Genomic DNA, 23565 nt, shown 5'->3' with positions numbered 1-23565 from the left:
TTCCTCCCTCGTCTATGCGGGTTTGCAACTGTTGCGATCGTGGCAAGTGGAGGAAATAGCGCATGATGAATTCGATTGGGTGGTGCATCTCGAGTACCCAGTCTTGAGCTCCAGGGTCAAAACCCTAGGTCTGACCTCTTATTGTTTATACCTGGCAATGGCAGCGTTTTTGGCGGTGTTAGCCTGGTGAAGGCGTTGCTCAAAGATTGCTCAGACTTGAACTTCAGGGTGAAAACCCATGATTTGACCTCCGGATGTTGGATCCGACGACGGCGTCACTTGCATATATCATTTCCTTTCTGGAAGCGTCGCTTTTGAAGAACCTCTCTAATCATTGTTTTATCGCTTCGGGTTTTTTTTATTCTCTCCCCCTAGGCATAGCTTTGGTCTTGCATGACTTAGCTCCTTGCCATCAAGATATTTTATGTGTGTGTTGGTTGTGTGCATCTTAGCTATGCAAAGGCCTGCTATTGCTCATTGTAATTGTATCCTTCAATGCTATATTATGAGTCAATAAAATGCCATTTATCCAAAAAAAACTACTTCAGCAAACTAGGAACTGTAGGGCAAGCCAATTATTGATATCAGTCTAAGGATCATGACATCGATAATTCTGAAGCTTTTGTTTATCTTAGTGTTGTCATCCTACGGTAGAATTTACAAAGTATGTCGAAGGACCGTATGGGCTTCCGGGCAAGAATAACATGGCTTCCCAAACTTCCCATTGATATAAAACAACTAACACATAGATGAAGGGAATTTCACTCTTTAAGAAACCCGAACAGATGATCACTAGTAGAAAACGGGGCAAAGGTCACAGGGCAGTTTTCACATTAGCCCCGGTTCAGTCACGAACCGGGACCCATGGGGGCATTCGTCCCGGTTCGTGAGCCCAGGGGGCCGGCCGGGGCCTCGTGGGCATTGGTCCCGGTTCGTATGGAACCATTTGTCCCGGTTCGAGCCACGAACCGGGACTAATGGTCCTCGCTCCTGGCCCACAACCATTGGTCCCGGTTCTTGGCATGAACCGGGACAGAAGGCCCGGATTTAGTACCGGTTCATGCCACGAACCGGGACCAATGAGGTGCCTATATATACCCCATCGCCACGGTAGAGCACTCCACAGTGCTCTGTTTTTCTCTGGCCAGCGAGGGGAGGGCTTTGTGGTGCTCTAGCTCACCTCCTATGCACATGAGGTGTTCGATGAAATGCCCGAGCCACACTAGTTAATCTTTCTCCTCTCGAAACTCGACCTCCGAGCTCCATTTTCCTCGAGATTTGTCTAGGTTTAGCGGCCCGTCACGTCCCATTCCCGTCTTCACCGCCGTCGACCGCCCGTGCCGATCTCGTCGCCGGCAACACCGTGGTGAGCCTCTTGTTCTTATCTTCTTTTTGAAAGAAAAAAATTCTTACTTTAGATAGATACTTGTCTAATTTTCTTACTATTTTATTCCTTCTTATTACATAGTGCGATGGTTTTGGTATCCGCCCCCGTCGGCCCTCGTCCTGTCTATGATTCGGATGTGGTATATATTATCTTTTTATAACTATTTGATTCATTTATTGTTTATGACAAATATACCGACCAGCGTGACATAGATTTTATTTATCTAGGAGGTGGTTGAACCGGAAATTCTAACCGACCCTATTGTCGAGAGGTTAAATTTAGTTGAAGAAGAAAACAATTACTTGAAGGAAAAAATAAAAAAAATTGAGGAGGAGAAGATGATATTGGAGTTGCATGTTGCGGATGTCGTCGATGATCACAAGATCAAGATGGATGCAATGCGCTTGAAGATTAGAAAGATTAGAAAATATGCCATTCATACCGAGGCTTGGTATCATTATGCCGTTGGATCAATTGTTACCTTGGTTGCGATTATGATCGCATTTGTTTTCGCATTGAAATGTTTTACATAGTTTCAATGTATGGTTTAATTAATTAGATGCTCTGGAGAGCTATATATATGTTGTTAGATGAGAACTATGTATGTACTTTGGTTCTAATGTGATGATGAACTTCTATTAATTTGGTCACTTAATTATCTATTCATGATGTTCTGTAATGGTTTTTGACACACTTAATTATATATAATGCACGCAGATGAACCGGCAATGGATGTACGGTGACAGACACACCTCCGAGTACATTAAGGGCGTGCATGATTTTCTCGAAGTGGCTGAGGCAAACAAGCAGAATGGTTTTATGTGTTGTCCATGCCCTACATGTGGGAATACGAAGTCTTACTCTGACCGGAAAATCCTTCATGCCCACCTGCTTTACAAGGGTTTCATGCCACACTATAATGTTTGGACGAGGCACGGAGAAATGGGGGTTATGATGGAAGACGGCGAAGAAGAAGAGGACGATGACAACTATGTGCCCCCTGAATACGGTGATGCTGCAACGGGGGAAGCTGCTGAAGATCAAGAGGAACCAGACGATGTGCCCAATGATGCTGCAAGGGGGGAAGCTGCTGAAGATGAAGAGGAACCAGTGCCCGATGATGATGATCTCCGCCGGGTCATTGTCGATGCAAGGACGCAATGCGAAAGTCAAAAGGAGAAGCTGAAGTTCGATCGCATGTTAGAGGATCACAAAAAAGGGTTGTACCCCAATTGCGAAGATGGCAACACAAAGCTCGGTACCGTACTGGAATTGCTGCAGTGGAAGGCAGAGAATGCTGTGCCTGACAAAGGATTTGAGAAGCTATTGAAAATATTGAAGAAGAAGCTTCCAAAGGATAACGAATTGCCCGACAGTACATACGCAGCAAAGAAGGTCGTATGCCCTCTAGGATTGGAGGTGCAGAAGATACATGCATGCCCTAATGACTGCATCCTCTACCGCGGTGCGTACAAGGATCTGAACGCATGCCCGGTATGCGGTGCATTGCGGTATAAGATCAGACGAGATGACCCTGGTGATGTTGACGGCGAGCCCCCCAGGAAGAGGGTTCCTGCGAAGGTGATGTGGTATGCTCCTATAATACCACGGTTGAAACGTCTGTTCAGAAACGAAGAGCATGCCAAGTTGATGCGATGGCACAGTGAGGACCGTAAGAAAGACGGGAAGTTGAGAGCACCCGCTGACGGGTCGCAGTGGAGAAAAATCGAGAGAAAGTACTGGGCTGAGTTTGCAGCTGACCCAAGGAACGTATGGTTTGGTTTAAGCGCGGATGGCATTAATCCTTTCGGGGAGCAGAGCAGCAATCACAGCACCTGGCCCGTGACTCTATGTATGTATAACCTTCCTCCTTGGATGTGCATGAAGCGGAAGTTCATTATGATGCCAGTTCTCATCCAAGGCCCTAAGCAACCCGGCAACGACATTGATGTGTACCTAAGGCCATTAGTTGAAGAACTTTTACAGCTGTGGACTGGAAACGGTGTACGTACGTGGGATGAGCACAAACAGGAGGAATTTAACCTGCACGCGTTGCTGTTTGTAACCATCAACGATTGGCCCGCTCTCAGTAACCTTTCAGGACAGACAAACAAGGGATACCACGCATGCACGCACTGTTTAGATGACACTGAAAGTATATACCTGGACAAAAGCAGGAAGAATGTGTACCTGGGCCATCGTCGATTTCTTCCGACCAACCATCAATGTCGAAAGAAAGGCAAGCATTTCAAAGGCGAGGCAGATCACCGGAAGAAGCCCGCCATGCGTACCGGTGATCACGTACTTGCTATGGTCAATGATTTACACGTAATCTTTGGAAAGGGTCCCGGCGGACTAGCTGTTCCGAATGACGTTGAGGGACACGCACCCATGTGGAAGAAGAAATCTATATTTTGGGACCTACCCTACTGGAAAGAGCTAGAGGTCCGCTCTTCAATCGACGTGATGCACGTGACGAAGAACCTTTGCGTGAACCTGCTAGGCTTCTTGGGCGTGTATGGGAAGACAAAAGATACACCTGAGGCACGGGAGGACCTGCAACGTTTGCACGAAAAAGACGGCATGCCTCCGAAGCAGGATGAAGGTCCTGCCAGCTACGCTCTTACGAAAGAAGAGAAAGAAATCTTTTTTGAATGCCTGCTCACTATGAAGGTCCCGACTGGCTTCTCGTCGAATATAAAGGGAATAATAAATATGCCAGAGTAAAAGTTCCAGAACCTAAAGTCTCATGACTGCCACGTGATTATGACGCAACTGCTTCCGGTTGCATTGAGGGGGCTTCTACCGGAAAACGTCCGATTAGCCATTGTGAAGCTATGTGCATTCCTCGATGCAATCTCTCAGAAGGTGATCGATCCAGAAATCATACCAAGGCTAAGGAGTGATGTGGCGCAATGTCTTGTCAGTTTCGAGCTGGTGTGCCCACCATCCTTCTTCAATATCATGACGCACGTCCTAGTTCATCTAGTCGACGAGATTGTCATTCTGGGGCCCGTATTTCTACACAATATGTTCCCCTTTGAGAGGTTCATGGGAGTCCTAAAGAAATATGTTCGTAACCGCGCTAGGCCAGAAGGAAGCATCTCCATGGGCCATCAAACAGAGGATGTCATTGGGTTTTGTGTTGACTTCATTCCTGGCCTTGAGAAGATAGGTCTCCCTAAATCGCGGTATGAGGGGAGACTGACTGGAAAAGGCACGCTTGGAGGGGGGAACTCAATAATATGCAGGGACGGATATTCTTGGTCTGAAGCACACTACACAGTTCTACAGAACTCTACCTTGGTGACCCCGTATGTCGATGAACACAAGAACAGTCTGCGCTCCAAACACCCGGAGCAGTGTGACGACTGGATTACATGTGAACACATCAGGACTTTCAGCAGTTGGTTGGAAACACGTCTCAGAGGTGACACCACTGTTTGTGATGAGTTGTACTCGTTGTCCAGGGGACCATCTTCGACTGTATTGACTTACAAAGGATACGAGATAAATGGGAATACATTTTACACGATCGCCCAAGATCAAAAGAGCACCAACCAAAACAGCGGTGTCCGCTTTGATGCAGCAACCGAGAGGGGAAAGGACACATATTATGGTTACATAATGGACATATGGGAACTTGACTACGGACATGATTTTAAGGTCCCTTTGTTTAAGTGCAAATGGGTCAATCTGTCAGGAGGCGGGGTACAGGTAGACCCACAGTACGGAATGACAACAGTGGATCTGAACAATCTTGGGTACACTGACGAACCGTTCGTCCTAGCCAATGATGTGGCACAGGTTATCTATGTGAAGGACATGTCTACCAGACCGAGGAAAAGAAAAGATAAGGAAGCGAATACAGCATACGATGAGCCAAAGCGGCACATAGTTCTTTCAGGAAAAAGGGACATTGTGGGAGTGGAGGGCAAGACAGACATGTCTGAAGATTATGAAAAGTTTCATGAAATTCCTCCCTTCAAAGTCAAGGCTGACCCAAGCATCCTGATAAACGATGAAGATTATCCATGGTTACGGCGCAATAAGCAAATGACACAAGCGAAGAAAAAGTGAAGACTTTCTCCCGCAACTATTATGATGATAGCATGCCAACTTTGTAATAGACGAGTATGATACCATTGTCCGTTTTGTACAAGAAGTGCATCTAGTTTTTGCCGTAACCCTCTCAACTTTCTTGCACATGCTATGTGGATGAAATGATGATACCATGCCAACTTTCAACCTTTTCAGAGTTCATTTGAAATGCTTTATAAGCCCTGAGTGCAGAGAGGTTAGGCCCGTAAGCCTGCTTTAGAGAGGAGCTCGACAGCTCAGGCGCACCGCAGCTTATAAACAGGTGCGGCTCTCTCTTAGCTAGCGAGGTGAGACAAAACTCACCACCACGCCGCTGTGCAAGGCCATTGGTCCCGGTTGGTGGCACGAACCGGGACCAATTCCACCCTTTGGTCCCTGTTGGTGCCACGAACCAGTTTTTTAGTCCCACCTCGCTAGCTGAGAGGCACTAGGAGCGGTTTATAAGCCCTGAGTGCAGAGACGATGAAGAAAAGGCGCAATGCTCACGTTGCTTAGCTTCAAGCCTTGAGGAATAAGGTAGACTGCATCGAGCTATGTGCAGTGCAGTCTACACTATTCCGAAAGGCTTGAAGCAAATCAACGCGCATTGCGCCTCTTTTTTATTTTTAATCATTAAAAGCAAAAAGAATTTTCATAAAGAACTTTTTTTGATAGAAACTTTAATAGCAGAAAGAATTATCATAAAGTAAAATAAATAAGTAATTAGAAACAAAATAAAATAAAATAAATAAGTTTTTTGTTGTAAGTAGAAATAAAACAAAATAAATATAGCAAAAAAGAACATAAAAAAACTAAATACAGCAAAAAGAATTTTCATAAAGAACTAATGGCACTAATAGAAAGTAAAATAAATAAGTAATTAGAAACAAAATAAAATAAAATAAATAAGTTTTTTGTTGTAAGTAGAAATAAAACAAAATAAATATAGCAAAAAAGAAAATAAAGAAACTAAATACAACAAAAAGAATTTTCATAAAGAACTAATGGCACTAATAGAAAGTTTATATGTTTTCTAAAACTAATGGCACTAACAGACAGTTTATAATTTTGCTGACCTAAAAGCAAAAAGAATTAAAAAATAAAGCAAAAAACAAAAGAAAATAAATAATGCAAAAAAATTTAAAAACCGCCACCTATTGGGCCACCACGGCCTGAATACGACTAGAAACCCAACCTGGGCCAGGATTCAGGCCCGCGGAAGGCCCAATAGGCCAACAGACAGCATAGTGTGAGATTAGGCCCGTAAGCCTGCATTTGAGAGGAGCTCGAGAGGGCAGCTGCAGCGGGGATTATAAACCACTCCGAGCCCCTCTCAACTAGCGAGGTGGGACTAAACTTTTGGCTGCGACGCGGGCAGCAAGAGGCCTTTGGTCCCGGTTGGTGGCACCAACCGGGACTAATGCCTACCTTTAATCCCGGTTGGTGCCACGAACCGGGACTAAAGGATTTGCTATATAAGTCCACACTTAGGAAATTTTCGACATACCTCGCCAGTTGCCCCCGACGCCGCCAGGCTGCCCGTGCTCGCCGTCGCCGACCGCTCCTCATCGCCGTCGCCCCGCGCCCTTGCCTCGACGGGTCGCCGCCCGGTGCTCGTCGCCGTCGCCCTGCCCCCACGCGCCGCCCCGCCTCGTGCTCCCCTGCTCGCGCGCGCCGCCTCGGCGCCCCGACCCCCCTGCCCGGCCCGCGCGTGCTCGCCGGCGCCCTTGCCGCCCCCGCCCCGTCCGGGCTCCGTGCGCCGGCGCCCTCGCCGCCCCCGCCCCCGCCGTCGCCATCGTCCTAGCCGCCCCCGCTGTGAGAGCCGCCGCCCCGGCTCTGTTTTTTTATTTTTATTAGTTTTATTTTTTTGTTCATATGTGATGTATATGTGTATGTGGCTATAATGTATATGTGAACAAAAAAAATTGTATGTATGTAGATGTTCAAAATGTATGAATATATATGTCAAAAATGTTTTTTTGTTCATAGAAAGTTTTTTGTTCATATATAGAAAGTTTTTATATATGACAATGGATATATATTCGATATATATGAGAAATGATGATCCACATGGAAAAGTTTTATATATGCAAAAGTTACAATTTTAGAAAAGTTTTATATATCTAGCTAGGAAGGGAAGAAGAAGAAAAAGAAGGATAGGAAAGAAGAAAATAAGAAGAGGAAAGAAAGAAGAAGAGGAGAGGGAGAAGAGGAGATATAAATAAGAAGAGGAAAAAAGAAGAAAAAGAAGAGGAGAAGAAGAAAGGAATAGAGGAGAAGAAGAAAAAATAGAAAATATTCTATTTTTTCTTCTTCTTCTCCTCTTTTTTTTCTTCTTTTTTTCTTCAATCCTCTCCTCTATTCCTTTCTTCTTCTCTCCTCTTTTTATTTCTTCTTCGATATATACCCCTCCCGATAACTTCAACACGAGGGGGGGTCGATATACCCCCTCCCCGATAACATTATTTTCCCGTGTATATATGTCGTCGTTGTCGATATAACCCCCTCCTGATAACTTCAACACGTGGGGGGGGGTCGATATACCCCCTCCCCGATAACATTATTTTCCCGTGTATGTATGTTGTCGTTGTCGATATTACCCCCTCCCGATAACTTCAACATGAGGGGGGATAACTTCAACACGAGGGGGGGTCGATATACCCCCTCCTCGATAACATTATTTTCCCGTGTATGTATGTCGTCGTTGTCGATATAAAACCCCCTCCCGATAACTTCAACACGTGGGGGGGGGTCGATATATACCCCCTCCCCAATAACATTATTTTCCCGTGTATGTATGTCGTCGTTGTCGATATATATAACTCCCTCCCAGATAACTTCGACATGATGGACGGTCGATATGTATACCCCCTCTCGACCGTGATAACTTATACCACGGGAGCACCCCCCGGCCCTCTCGCTCGACCAAAACTCTCGAGGACACCCAAACCCTAGAAAAAACGATGTCGGTCTCCTACCCCCTCCCGCTGCGCCCCTACCCTTGAAGCGTTGCCTATAGGCCACCCCAAACCCGGAATAAGCTAGGTCTACGTTTGCACTAATATATCCACCTGCTGTCATGTTTGTGTAATAATTGCCATGTTGTAATATTTGCAGAAACAATGGAGCACGGACGAGATGAGCAAGCAGAAGAGGTGTTGGGGGACATAATCTTAGCCGGAGGTGATATCTTGTCGTATCTTAACGACAATGATGGTCTGGAAGAACAGGGTGAAGAAGCAGGCTGCGGTGATCGAAGAGTGGAGGAGGAAAGACATGATTATGATGGCTCCGGTGACCCAATGCTGGTGCAAGAAGGAGCCCGTGGTGACGGCTCCGGTGACCGAACAGAGTCCGGCCAGGTAAATATATTAGTTAAGCCTGTGCTGACTAGCTAATTGATGCATTCATTGTTTTGGTATATACACATATTAATTAACACTCGTCTTTCTTGTTTTTTCTAGCCCTCCGGATCGAGCACAACTGCGGTAAAGAGACGAGGCCCGAAGAGAAAGTTGCGCTCGGATGAAAGGTTTGAGATCACAGCAATCGCGCGTGACGGCCAACCGATTGAACCCATCCGGACAAAGGATGCATTTGCTGCTCAGTGCGGGGTTCTAGTTAGGGACAAGATCCCGATCAGCATCCACCAATGGTATAAGCCTAAGAAGGAAGACCCTGAGGTGTCTTATGTCAATGATATGCAGAAAGATGATCTTTGGACTGAGCTGAAGGCAAATTTCACCCTACCGCCAGAGGAGGATCCGGAGAAGCCAATTAAAGAGCAATTAATCAAGTCTCATGCTCTTAAGAAGATGGCAGACCTATTCAGGAGGTGGAAGAATGAGCTGAAAACGTTTGTCGACAAAGAAGAGACACCTGAATTCATCGGCCGGTATGAGAAGATCAGAGATCACTGGCCCGCATTTGTGGCCCACAAGACATCGGAAAAGAGTAAGAAGATGTCAGCGACAAACAAGATGAATGCTGCGAAGAAGAAGCTTCACCATCGCACGGGGTCAGGTGGCTACCTCAAAGCCCGGCCTAAGTGGGCCAAGTCTGAGAGGGATCTGCTTGATAAAGGGATCGAACCACAGACAATGAACTGGCCAGACCGTTGCCGGACTTGGTTCTTCGGGGCTGGCGGAACCTTGGACCCTGTATCAGGGAGGTGTCGTTGGACGGACGAGCAACTTGCAATACCCGTCAAGAAGATTCAGCACTATATCGATGCAGCGCAGCAAGGGACGTTCATTCCAGACAGAGAGAACGACGAGCTCACAATGGCCCTCGGGAATCCTGAGCATCCTGGACGGACACGAGGCACGCCAGGCTCCGTTCCGTGGAAGGCTGGTTTTCCGGACGCGGGCGGTTACAAAACCAAAGAGAGGAGGAAAAAAGTGGAGCAGATCCAAATTCAGCGTCTGCACGAAAGGGTTCAAGTGCTAGAGGAACGAGACAGCAATAGAGATGCCGAAACTGCCCCCGAAGCTACACCGCCATCTCAGCGTAGAAGCAGCGTGGCTTCCACCGAGCTGCCCCAGCTGGAGCATGCGGCTACTCCTAGCTACCCCGTGGATGCTATCACGGAGTCTCAACATTGCCACCTTATGGCGGAATGGCAGAACTTGAAAGTCAAGGCGGCTGTTGGCTCTGTTTTACCTACTGAACCCGGCGCAACCTACCACTGCCGGCCGATTCCTGAAGGATATGCTAGGGTGATGGTGGATGAAATAACGGAGGGATTTGAGGACCTCCAGCTTGACCACCCTACCGGTGAAGGGGAGACTCGGCTGGGTTTAGCTCTGAAGACTCCATGCCTATGGCGGAAGGAGCTCATCAAGCTTCCGAACTGGACGGCTCCGGCGAGTAAGGGCACTCCGCCTCCTCCTCCGCCTCCTCCTCCGGCGAGTGATCAGGGCACTCAGCCTCCTTCTCCGGTGCGTGGCGGCACTCCGCCTCCTTCTCCGCCAGCGCCGGCGCGCCAGAGCAGCCAGCCTCCTCCTTCTCCGCCTCGTCAGCAAGGGCGGAAGAGACCCGCCACTGCTGCGGCTGCTCCGGCGCGTCGTAGTCCTTCTCCTCCGCCTCGTAAGCAAGGAAAGAAGACAGCCGCAGCCGCTCCGTCTGCTCTGTCAGCGTCTAGCAGTACAGCTGCCAGAGGCGGGAGGCAATACAGATTCGGTCCTTCTGTGAAGACTCCAGAGAAGTTACCATATGAGAGGACCGAGGAGGAGAACGCGAAGATCGTGCGAGCCGAAGTGAAAAACTTCTTTGAAGGGGACAAAGCAAAGAAACATCCACCTCCGGAGGAGAAGGTAGATCCGGTGAAAGCAAAGCGCACTCTGGCTGCCCTGACAAAACCACCAAAGTCTCCGCCAAAAGGCAACTATGAGCGCGTTCTTGCAAAGGCATATGCCGAAGCGGAGCGGTCGGGAAGTACTGTCAGTGATAAAAGGATGAAAGAGCGACGAGCTGGGAAAAAAATTGCCCAGCTCGGCGAACAAGAGAACCAATCGTGCCCCCGCTCAAGGTGTCAAAAGACATCGTCGCTAATGATCCGGATATGGTGCCCGGTTATACCGATCTTGGAGATTACCTGCCCGACGATGTACATTATGAAATCATGGAGGTGGGCGAACACAAATACCATTACGGGAAGCCTCTCGTCAAAGATGTCAAATCTCTAAGCACGATGATGCGAAGACTACATGATTGGTACATGAAAACCTGCAGAGAGTCTGATGGGATGAGTACTTTAACGCTAAGAGTTAAACCGGAGCATGACCTCGTTGGAATTGAACTGCTGAATGTTCCATTTGAGGATTTCTTCCAGTTTTACAATCTAATGTCCCTCGATAAAACAACGATCACTTGCTACTGTCTGTAAGTAGTACTACTTCTGTCATTAAGTCTCTCTATATAGGTCAGCTCTTTCATTGCATGTATTTATACTTATCCTCACTATATTATGCAGATTGAAGATCGCCGAATTGAAGAAAAGACAAATCGGTGATATTGGGTTCATTAACACAAATCTCATAGATGATTATCAGGTTAAATTTCATGCCAAAGAAGCCGAGGCCAACTTGGTACAATCTTTGGTAATAAATCAAAACAAAGATATAATACTCTTTCCTTACAACTTCAAGTGAGTGTTACTGTCTTCTGCATATTCGGTTTCCCTTTATTAGTCCAGGTTATGGTAATGTAATCGATGACTTATGCATGCATGCGCAGCTTCCACTATATTCTCCTAGAGATTAAGCTTGAGCCGGGAGTAGTAACCGTCTTAGACTCGAGACGAAGATCCCCAGGACTATGCGAACATGACTCAAATGCTCCAGAAGTAAGTTAAATCGATCATTATCCACCATATCAGCAACTTTGTTCATTTCCTGATATCAAGTAATTGTTTTCTTTGTCTGGCAGGGTTTGGAGAAAATTCACCTCAAAAGCCCCGGGACTGCCGAACCAGCTGCAATTTAGACACCCAAAAGTAAGTACTATAGTAGCATGTTCCGCGCATCTCCTAGTGATTCAAGCGCTAGTTTGATCAATACCATTTAGCATGCTTGCTTATCAGTTTGATTGACCTCTATTTCTTGTAAAGTGGTTGTGGCAGCAACCCGGGAATAATTACTGTGGATACTACATTTGCGAGTCCATCCGCTACCATACCTGTGAGCGGGGCTACACTGAAGAACAATATGAAGTGCGTAAGCAATAATATTCACAATTTTATTTTATTACCATCATTTGTGTTGAGTTTCATTTATTCATATATATATGTATTGACCCCCTTCTTCAAATTAGATTTTTCGGAAGCGGGATGAACTCCTAGCACCAGCTCGTATGCGAGGAATTCAAGAGGAATTGGCGGCATTCTTCCTTGACCACGTGATCGCTGAAAACGGAGAATACTATGTGGACCCTGTGTTCCTACAATATAATTAGGAGATTGTATTGTAAGAGATAATTATTGTATATATGTAGCCGGTAGTGTCGGATAGATATACGAGAACTTGTTGTTCGACCAATATCTCGGAGAAGGAGAGGTGGTCGATATCACTTCTCTCTCTGTATGCATATATATATGTTCATGACGATCTTCTGTTTCCTTCATTTGATTACTAGCTAGCGTGTCTACTCCTCTCCATACGTATATAGTACGTAGCGTCGACAAAGCACGGAGATAAGAGAGGACACTTCTCTCTATTAATTAGCTAGCTAACACAATATATGAAACACCTAAATTAACCCCCCAAAACCCCTAAACCACCCCCTTTCAAAAAAAACAAAAACCTCAGCTCCTGCCAGGTGCTAACGCGTGGATGCCTATTGGTCCCGGTTGGTGGCACCAACCGGGACCAAAGGCCCTCCTGCCTGGGCTCCCCGCACCGGCCACGTGGACGGCCTTTAGTCCCGGTTCGTGTAAGAACCAGGACTAAAGGGCTAGGGCATTAGTAACGACCCTTTAGTCCCGGTTCCAGAACCGGGACTAAAGGCCCTTATGAACCGGGGTAAAAGCCCCTTTTCCTACTAGTGGATATTCCACAAGTCACAGCTAAAGATAATGAAATCCTCACGTCACCTTTCTCTCAAGAGGAGGGGAGAACTGTGGTGTTCCAAATGAAACATAACAAAGCTCTAGGCCCTTATGGTTTCCCCGCAAAATTCTACTAGAACTTATGGGATGTCATCAAGACTGACCTATTGAAATTGTTCAATTGTCTTCATGCCAAGCCAACTTACCTATCTAAGATTAAATTTGGTGAGATCATTTTGTTGCCAAAAATTAAGGAGACTGAGCGGATAGAACAATATAGTCTCATATGTCTTCTTAATGTCAGCTTCAAGAGTTTCACCAAAGTGGCTATTAATAGGCTCAACATAGTTGGTGACCATGTCGTCCAACCATCTCAAACGGCTTTCATGCAAGGAAGAAATATACTTGATAGAGTATTAATCCTACATGAGACTGTCCACGAGATGCACAGGAAAAACATGAGTGGGGTAGTTTTCAATATTTACTTTGAAAATGCATATGATAAGGTCAAATGGTCGTTCCTTCAACATGCCCTGAGAATGAAAGGATTCTCCGATAAATGGGGCAATGTATCCAAAATTTTATTACTGAAGGTAGTGTGGCTATCAAAATCAATGATGATGCAGGCCATTACTTTCGGACAAAACAAGGCCTACATCAGGTTGACCCCATTTTTTTGAAAAGGAGGATGTCCCACGGCCTCTGCATCTGGGCGATGCATGCAGCCATTTTTTTAATTATTCACAAAGCCCTTACAAGGTAATACATCAGTAAGCCTGAAGCCACCATCTTGGCAACACATGTCGCTACTCCTATCCCCCTGATGAAGGGGTGCCAATAGTCCGAGCCTAATACCAAACAGACATTGCACAAACACCTAACACCTAATGTTGGATGCCCCATCCAAGCCACAATACCTGGACTGGGTTACACACCGGTCCGGTGCACTTTCAGTGAGCACCACATGCGCACGCTGCAAGGGTTGTCACCTCCTTTCATCCATCGATCCATCCTCAGATCAGATACTGACGCATGGACCTTGCCAGGCCTCTCTGCCATCGACGCCACCACGGCGCCAGGCAGCGCCGTCCTCCTGCACGAGTCCATCGCCACTCATCGGACACCGAGTATCCACTGCGCCATGTCGCCGAGATCTGCCGCCATCGACGTGTAGGATGAAGTGCCGCTCCACCACCTACCGATGCCCAACCACCAACCGTCCACATGTCCATCCAGCCGATGAATGTCTCCAAAGATGATGCCCCCACGGGGGTGATGACGAAGACGTCGCCATCATCCGATCCAGGAGGCCCCTCAACGCCTCAAACGAGGGCTATGACGCCCACATGCGCTGCCGTCAATGGTAGCCTCCTCCAGATCTGAGGTTTTCCATGGAAACAATGGAGCGAGGGACGCCCCCACCTTCACCTCCAACGAGGAAAACGACACCCACGGGCGCCGCCAACAGTGGTGGCATCCTCACCCACTTCAGCAACTAGGCCACCATCTCCTCCTCCACTTGATCCACCGCCGGGAAGCCATCGCGAGGCAACACCCACTGACCAGATCCCTTTGGACCGATGATAAAGACAGCCAAAGGTAGAGGAGGTCACAACGCTGCGTGACCGGCGCCATGGCCACACACACGTCGTCCCGAGGCGCCCGCTCAAGATCCACCGTCACAGCCACGCCTCCAAGCCGCGACGGAGGGACGTCCCACCGCCGCCATCATCCCCCCGCGCGGGCTTTGCCCGGCCGGGATCCGGCGGCGACGGGAGGGGAGGGGAGGCGGAGGCGGAGAGAAAGAGAGAGATCTGGATCGGTAGGGGAGGCGGAGGCGGAGGGATCAAGATCGGGAGGACCCCATGTCTCCAATATTATTTAACATTCTTGATGACATGTTAGCTATTCTTATTGATCGTAACAAGCAGGACGGTCAGATTGTAGGAATGGTTCGACACTTTGTGGATAGTGACCTCTCTATTCTGCAATATGCTCACGGTACGATTCTTTTTACGGATGGCACCAAATGCCCGCTGACACGTCCGGAAATGTCCACGGACAGTGGATGGGGCGCTGGCCATCCAACCGTGATCACCAAATGCCTGGCCCATCAATTTTATTTTCCTATACTACAAGTACTGAAGATAATCAAAGATAAATAGCACAATGCATCCATAATTTACAGATAAATATTCCAATGCAACAATATAATTCAAATATAAATATTACAACTCAAACATAAGTTTTGAAACAAAATGTTCTTGTTGTCTATATATGGAATATCCACAAATGCTCAACATCCAAGAAAATATCCAAGAACAGGTCGAGCAAACGAGATTACGACGACCCTTGGCGACGCCAAACAGAGCTGCAACATAAAAATTAGCGCAGACGCGTGTCCAGATCATCTAATATTGATGTCAAGATTTCCTATCATCCAGAACAAAGCTGATGTATGCTGTTCTGCTTTAACTCAAGAAACTATTCTGCCGCCTTGAACTGGCGGAGGAAGCAGGAACGAGCGATCTTCTCCGGCGGTCGACGTCGACGATGCTCTTGACCTGGCGGTGCGCTCTGCCGACGATGCCCTCCGCCTTGCTCAGGCGCCTCTCCAGCTTGGCCTTCATGCGGGAGCACTTGAGCTCCAGCAGCAGCTTCCTCACCAGGCTCCGCCTCTCGCCGGCCCTTGTGGGCCACGATGAGCCCCTGCAGGCGGAGGTGCCGGTCCTCCACGTCGTCCAGCGCCGCCTCCGCCTCCCGGAGGTCCGCGGCGAGGCTGCCCAGCAGCCGACGGTCGGCGCCGCGGAGAAGGGTCTCGAGGACCGCCTCCGTCGCCAGCATCCTCCCGAGCTTCTCCAGCCGCTTGGACGCGGTTTCGTCGAGGAAGGGGCGGCCGACGAGCCTGCCGATCACGGCCAGCACGTCCGCGGTGGTCTCCTTGCCGCCGGCACCATCGTCGGTCGCTGCCTGCGCCTTCTTCTTCTCCTCCGTCTTCGCCATGGCGTCCGGCGATTGCCTCCCCTGCACGCTCACGCTCTCCGGTGAAGTAGCCATAGATGCGTCCGGCTCCGCCTCTTGCTCGACCTACGTAACATGGAAGATTCCCTCCTCAAATCACGTACGGGCTGCTGCCGCTGCTGCCAGGGGCATATATGGATCGGATGGATAGATCATACTTAAGTAGATTAGAGAGATGCACCGCCCGGGATGAAGATTGGCCTCTTCTACTACGATTCGGTTACTCTCAATCTGATTGTACCAACAGACGCGTACTGGTGGAGGTACGATCTATCAACTGCCAAAACTGGAGTTGATAGTCCTTTTTCTATAATATTCAGCAACGACACGCTCGATCGACTCCTCATACATGAAGCATCTTATCACACAGATGTTGGCATTGTTGTTGCTAACCAGGAACCGATCGACTCCATTCATTCATTCATTCATTCATCATCATCATCATCATCATCATCATGCAGATAAGTTTGGTGTGACCAAAACGGCCGGTTTACAAACGCACGCTAGCACAGTGTGTGCACAGGGCGGAACCAAAAAACCTGTACCAATCTCTCTTTCTTTTCGACCTGCATTACGTATACGGAAACCCTATCGGCGAAAAAAGTGTCAAGCACAAAAACCGGCATACTGTATGGCATGACCATCCTACCCATGCTAGTTGCTAACTACTCGTATTCACACTGCGCAGAGCCGTCACCATCTAAACCGGCATGCCAAGAACCAGCAGCACTCTTATTTACAGCGAAACAGATCGACACCAAGACACAACCGTCCGAAAGAATCAGTCCATGGCGGAGAACTCGTGCTTGTCTTCGTGCCACTTCCTCACCGTGCCGTCCAGCTCTGGGAACGCGGCTAGGACAAGGAGCTCCACGAGTTCGAACGCTAGCTGTTTCAAGCAAACCGGGGACTGCACGGGAAACAAATTGTTAAATATCAGTCTAAGGATCATTCCATTGATAATTCCAATGTTTTGTTTATCCTAGAGTAAAATTTACAGCATTAGCATAATGACCAGTATGATCTTCCGAACAAACTGATATTAAAAGGATAAACTCACAATACTGGAAGTATGTGGAGCTGAATGCAAAAATGAGATGAAGATGACTATGATATAATGGTGATGTTTCAAGAGTGTTCCGTTGGAGAAAACTAGGAGCTTTCATGCTAGCTAAAACAACCGGAAATGTGTGTGCAGACTGTTGATGAAATGGCAGATTTTCATTCAATATGAACTGAATCCACCAATAATGTTTTACCTGAAGAAAGAAGTAGATATCCTGAGCACATCTTTCGTACTCCTTCCGACCAACCAGACTCACTAGGGCTGATGGTGCTTTATCTGTGCACATAAAACAGTAAAAAAAACTGAAAGCTAATAGAAGAACTCTGAAAAACTAGCTAGAAATCACAGAGGCGACAGTCTGATAGCAGAGGATCATTACGCCTCTAGAAATACATCAGCAAACCAACGGGAAAGGCAGTAGAAAGTTCACCTATTATCAGTTCACGAACAAATTCTGCACGATGAGCATCTTCTAATCGTTGTTGTTCAATCAGATAGTTTGTCCTGCTATCATTCTGGGAACCAGGAGAAGGAGCAGCTGGTTTTCTGTCAGGATGCTTTGTCATGAAAATTCCATCTGGCCAGAGTATCTGTACATTGAGAAAATTGGAAGATACAGCCTTAATCAGGGAGGCGATCACGAACCAAGATTTGACAAAGAGAATTCATCTAATTGGCTAATTGCGTTAAACAGTTCCCTTTGCAAACTGTTGGTTGTTGGCACTTGGCAACTGCTTTGCTAAAGATGTAATATGAGACTTACTTGTTCAACACGCTTGACTGCAAAAGCAATTATCCTCCCCTTCCTAAGTAACTGGATTTTCTCAACAAGCCAATCATCAAATGTGTCTCCCATTCCCAATTGCAGTATTTGCTTCGCTACCCAAAATGCTTGACGCCTACAAAAACAAAAAGATCAAGATCAAACGGGTTCAATAAAAAAAAGTGCAAATCCCAAGGTCAGTCTTACAGTAGCCAAATATTAGAATTCATAATCATGGGTGTAAAATTAACTCACCTGATCCAGCCTCCATCTTGGAGCTGGAAAATCACATCGACCAGATGAAATATGGGGGCACTAAGATTTGGGGCCAACCACTGCATTAAAGTAGGTATAAAGTTGTCAGTCAGGCAGCTATCACATACGAATAAAAACAAAAGAAATATAGCTTGAGCAGACATAAAGAATTGATGACGAGAATTTGTAGAAACAACCAGAACTTACTTCATTAGGACTCACTGAGTATCCATCAGATTCCAAAATTTGAGATATATAATCAGTTTGAGCTGACTGCTTTTTCTTATCATTTCCTGAATTTATCAAAAACGAGTGATCGTTCTGTTCAGGATCACTTCCAGAGTGGTCTTGATAAATATTGGCACTTGAGTTGCTAACACTAGGTCCTAAATTCTGTTCCGTATTTCCCTTCCTCAATCTCAAACCACCATCAACAGCAGCGAAGTAGTTATCCTTCTGATCATTATCATTTTGAGATGCACTTAAAGTTTGTCTCGGAGAGGCCAAATTTCCATCCAAAGCTTTGGCAGAATTCAATGGTTTTGCACCCCTCTCATTTGATCTTACATCTAAATTGACTGCATGAAATAAGGACGAGGGCAGAAAATTTAGCACAAGGAATTAGAAAGAGCAACCAGCTACTCAACTAAAGGGAAATTGCTCACCTGACAGTGCCTGGATAACTGACAGAGAATCGGTGAAAATGTATGTCTGCAATGAGAAAATTTCACAGTTATATACATACAAGTTTGGAAAAAGGTAGGGCAATGATTTAATACACTGACCTGTGAATCGACACTTAGAAAATCCCAGACTTCAATACAGCTTGAAACAGTTGGAATCTGAAGAAGATTCTGTAGAATTAACAGGCGGAGTTACTATATATTCAGAATTTAACCATTTCATGAACAGATAACAGATCGCTACGGAAAGCAAACATGACAAAAGATAAAATGTCGATTTTAAAGTTTACAGACCACATAGCAATCGTAGAACAGAAAGAAAAAAAAACTGACTGATGTTATAAGCATGCAAAGTAACATGGATCACACGTAATGAATATTCATGCTTGCAGAGATTTTGACCGCTAGTCAAGCTGATACTGAACTATGACTTGAATTAAGTACATTCCAAGAAATTGTTTCTTGCTTAGACGTCTCAATGCCAATACTCAAACTTATGGAACAAATGAAAAATATCTTCAGATAGGGCAAAGAAATGCACCTTCAAATATATGTCAAGCAAGTTGCATCTCTCTCGAACAACAGAAACCTCTAACCCTGATGAGAGGAAATGCTTCGGAGGCAAGTGAAGACTGTACTGAGGATATTCTTTCAGACGCCGATGTAGCTCTTCAAAATGACGAAACCTGATTACAATGCACAGCAAACCACATGGGAATTAGAATGCAACTAACATACTCGAATAATCATTCATATTTCGTAGGCAGCGTCTGTTTTTGTCTTTGTTTCGAGGTATAGGCATTGTATCTGCTGTGGGCTTATAGCTGACATAATCAAGTGAGAAAATATAGCATAATCACCTCCTCTTGATGGACCAACTATTACTGTTGGCATCAGTTACCGAGACAGAATACACAGCAAACATGCCAGACCCACTTTTTACGATGCTGGCTCCTACCACCTGAATAAGGAAATCTAATAAGGATATGCACCACCAGTAGTTACAAGGATCAAAGAATAATCAACAGGAAGTTTGTTACCTCACATCTTAACTTCAAATACGAGTCTTCCAACACATTGGTGCTAGATGAATAGGAAGAGTCACTTGATGCCAACGACAATGATGAGGTATTTGCACGACTAAGCATCCTAGTCATGCTTTCCACCTCAGTGTCATCATACAGTCCATCCGTCCTTGAATCATTCGCTGATGTATTTAGTATGCCAAAATCACCACCCGCCAAAAAAGATCTATCTGCCTCTTGCCACAATGGAATCTTTTGAACATTTGACCTTGTCCTTTTCCTTCCTGATGAAGTTCTTGCCATTTTCAACTTGCTCGCATGACTTCTATTTGTCCTTGATTTATGGAAACCAGACATTTCAAGTGGATGGTGTATATGAGATGATGTCCCATTTCCTTTACTTTTACTGTCCCAAACTCTGGTTACAGGAGAGTCCAAGCCAGTTACATTGTTATTTTCGTCCTCCTCGGTGCAATATGAACTCTCACTGTCCAATGCAGAATCTTCTTGGCTGGCATGACCTGCCATTTCTCCAGCTAAACTTTTTGGCAGGTGGTTAGTGCCATTTGAATATGCTGGAGTAGCTGAGTGTTTTATCAAATGATGATGCTCAGAATTAGACAATGTTGTTTGCCTTTGTGGAACAGGAGGAGGATGACGAATTGAAGTGCTGAAGGGAACTGGCTCCTGCACTGAAGAATGGGTGACCAAAGAAGATCTAACAGGTGCTTTAGCAACATGTTTTGCAATTTCTGATTTGTAATTCTTCCCTATAGTCCACATATTCTCAAGGTGCTCAGGTGCCACGACTCGAATTTTTCTGTGGGAGCTGAAATCCAATATTTGTGCTGACTCTCCTTCATAACTCTCTGCAGCTATCTTGCCACAAGGTTGGGGGTGTACAGAAATACCGGTATCTGGATAGATGTGGGAATTGGACGGTAAACTGCCTGACTCAAGTGGATGTGAATCATTGATCATAGAAGAATTAAGGGCTTTTGGTTTGATACTAGATGTACTTTTAGTTTTGCTTAGTTGCATATCGGAAGCAGTTTTGGACTGGCCCTGACTGAATCTAACAAGTTCAACCCCAGGACTTGAGTGGTCTGCTAGTGCAGAAAGTTCATCCACAGATGGCATAGGAGGCTCCCTTTGCTTCACCATTGTAGCATCCTCCAAGGATCCTTCAACTCCTTTATCTGCCTTGTTGGCGCGAGAAAGAACCAAAGATTCAATCCTTTCATTAATAAACCTGCAAATTTTACATCTCAATATGATGGCACTAGAAAATACCATGTGCAGTAGACCAGATACGGTATGTTATTACCTTGGATTTGCCAAGTTTATGACAGGCCTCAAAACTGTGCATGCAAGAAGTTCTCGTGCAGTATAATGGAAGAACGAGCACTGTAGATTCTCAGGCTTTACTGTGATTGAGAGCAAACCATCAGCAAGACTTTGCAAGACCTATAAATAAAAATAAACATATAGTATGCATCAGATAATCATATAACTTTGATCCTTACACAGATACAGACATGTTGCCAAGATGCTCAACTCGTCAATAATCATATGCAAGTGCTAAATGAACACATGAACTATGAGATAGTGTGTGTTGTCAAAGTTATAAATACACCAGGAACAAAACAGATGTGAATGCCATATCTCACAAACAGTTTATGGAGGAAGTATTTAACATTCAGATATGCATGTTTAAATATGTGTTGACCTAGCAGGCTTGCAATAGCGGCACCTAATTATCCTACATAAGTAATGCATGAAGCTTATGATGCACATGTGCCGGGGAAAGGAGCCAAGTTACTTATGAAACATAATCCAAATTCCAGTTCCAAACCAAAGTGTTCATCAAGGTGCCAACATTATCTTGGATATTTTGCAGCTAAGCAGCTTACTATAAGCAATAACCAAAAGCTTAAACATCAACAAAGTCTTTACCTTGTATTCAGCACTGGCTGAAAATAAAGCCGGATGCAACTTGCTTTGAGCTACAAGGGCGAGTTTCAGTTCAGCATCACGACGCTCCGTCGGGAGTCTAACAAACTTCTCTTTTCCAATCTTAGCTTCACAGGAATGATAAAGCTCCAAATTATTGCATATGAGATCGACCAGGTCCCTGCATAAGGTAGATAAAGTCTTTGTAAGACACCCAATGTTCTGAAAAGAAAAAGATACAACTGTTCGTGCATTTGATGAGATAAAACAAACTTTCTAACCTGGTTAGCAGAGTGATGATGTTAATGCTTCTTCCCCGGTTAGAAATCTCTCCAAGGACAGAATTAACTATGCTGATGAGTTCCTCTGGTCCGTCCTTATCAGGTGTAATACGGGAGTACCAAAGATCTGTTACCCACTCCGTGACAAGATGCCTTGTGAACTGTTCAAATGCTGCTTCAACTGGAGGTGAGTTCACCTTGCTCCTCCAACTGGAATTTCCATTCTTCTGGGTAAGTGAAGGTTTGCTTAATTCAATACTTTTTGTTTTGGCAAGTGGGCGACTGGCTTCACGATCTGTGGTTGTTGTGCTCTTTCTACGGAAGTCGTAGTCAAGTGATAGGTAGCGAAACAGAACTATCAAAGATATGGCGAATGGGAAGTTAATCCAGACTGAAGAGCTTGTCACTGCAATGGAGAAAATCAGTCATTCAGCACAGCCATGAGCGAGCAACAATATTTAAACAGAATTAAAAAAATGGTGTGACTGCAATATAAATCAGCCTTGATATGTATAGCCTTTCTCTTTTGGCAACTTTCGGAAAGACTTCATAAAATTGCTGGCCATATTTCAATTTAACATCGAACTTGCATGTCTAGCTCGTATATTTACCTTGTCTTTAGACTACACCATGATGTATTCCATGGTATAATCCGACTACAACCATCGGCCAATAATATACTCTACCTTGTACAATTTCATCGCAAACTTGAATCATCCTGGGGTCACAGTAAAATTTCTGATGCCCTGAAGAATTCACCAACCATTTAAAATGGAAGCAAACAACCTACTGGGAGCTAAGTCCAGTCTTTTAGGGTATCCTATGAAGACGCATTTTTCCGATTTGGGTTCGAGCTTTTCAGGTTGAAGTTTCTTGACATAAGCATCGCATCCCCAAACTTTTAGAAACGACAGCTTAGGTTTCTTCCCAAACCATAATTCATACGGTGTCGTCTCAACGGATTTAGACGGTGCCCTATTTAAAGTGAATGCGGCAGTCTCTAAAGCATAACCCCAAAATGAGAGCGGTAAATCGGTAAGAGACATCATAGATCGCACCATATCCAATAGAGTGCGATTACGACGTTCGGACACACCATTTCTCTGAGGTGTTCCAGGCGGCGTGAGTTGTGAAACTATTCCACATTTCCTTAAGTGTGTACCAAATTCGTGACTTAAATATTCTCCACCACGATCTGATCGTAAGAATTTTATTTTCCTGTCACGTTGATTCTCGACTTCACTCTGAAATTCCTTGAACTTTTCAAAGGTTTCAGATTTGTGTTTCATTAGGTAGACATACCCATATCTACTTAAATCATCAGTGAGAGTGAGAACATAACGATATCCTCCGCGAGCCTCAACGCTCATTGGACCGCACACATCGGTATGTATGATTTCCAATAAGTTGGTCGCTTGCTCCATTGTTCCGGAGAACGGAGTCTTGGTCATCTTACCCATGAGGCATGGTTCGCACGTGTCAAATGATTCGTAATCAAGAGACTC

The 23565-nt window shown here is 45.6% G+C and overlaps 2 protein-coding genes across 3 annotated transcripts; both read right to left on the bottom strand.

The window, feature by feature from the left end:
• Positions 1-15284: 15284 nt before the first annotated feature.
• LOC123183273 (uncharacterized) lies at positions 15285-16370 on the bottom strand. Its single transcript, XM_044596048.1, has one exon. It carries the CDS (start codon positions 16068-16070, stop codon positions 15498-15500), a length of 573 nt encoding a protein of 190 aa, XP_044451983.1. The 5' UTR covers positions 16071-16370; the 3' UTR covers positions 15285-15497.
• A 204-nt stretch (positions 16371-16574) lies between these two features.
• On the bottom strand, positions 16575-21960 carry LOC123183272 (uncharacterized). Of its 2 annotated transcripts, XM_044596045.1 has the most exons (13): positions 21783-21960; positions 21154-21253; positions 19842-21078; positions 19662-19762; positions 19343-19487; positions 18904-18972; positions 18784-18829; positions 18326-18696; positions 18119-18198; positions 17864-17999; positions 17531-17690; positions 17294-17376; positions 16575-16944 (listed from the first exon to the last, which is right to left on the bottom strand). In XM_044596045.1, exons 3-13 carry the CDS (start codon positions 20988-20990, stop codon positions 16816-16818), a joined length of 2469 nt encoding a protein of 822 aa, XP_044451980.1. In that variant the 5' UTR covers positions 20991-21078; positions 21154-21253; positions 21783-21960; the 3' UTR covers positions 16575-16815. The 2 variants fall into 2 exon arrangements, with proteins under 2 accessions (XP_044451980.1, XP_044451982.1); XM_044596047.1 differs by lacking the exons at positions 21154-21253; positions 21783-21960 and having other exon boundaries at positions 19847-20138.
• Positions 21961-23565: the final 1605 nt, after the last annotated feature.

The sequence above is a fragment of the Triticum aestivum genome, chromosome 1D (assembly GCF_018294505.1).
Source record: "Triticum aestivum cultivar Chinese Spring chromosome 1D, IWGSC CS RefSeq v2.1, whole genome shotgun sequence".
NCBI lineage: Eukaryota > Viridiplantae > Streptophyta > Magnoliopsida > Poales > Poaceae > Triticum > Triticum aestivum.
The sequence above is the reverse complement of the archived record's forward strand: the minus strand, read 5'-3'. Positions and strand labels throughout refer to the sequence as shown.

Excerpts from the sequence above, each read along its gene's own strand:
- LOC123183273 (XM_044596048.1), bottom strand. The coding sequence starts at position 16,070 with ATGGCTACTTCACCGGAGAGCGTGAGCGTGCAGGGGAGGCAATCGCCG.
- LOC123183272 (XM_044596045.1), bottom strand. The coding sequence starts at position 20,990 with ATGGTGAAGCAAAGGGAGCCTCCTATGCCATCTGTGGATGAACTTTCT. Across the intron at positions 18,830-18,903 it reads TTCTAAGTGTCGATTCACAG|ACATACATTTTCACCGATTC; the intron begins GTCAGTGTATTA and ends TTCTCATTGCAG. Across the intron at positions 18,697-18,783 it reads AGTTATCCAGGCACTGTCAG|TCAATTTAGATGTAAGATCA; the intron begins GTGAGCAATTTC and ends TATTTCATGCAG.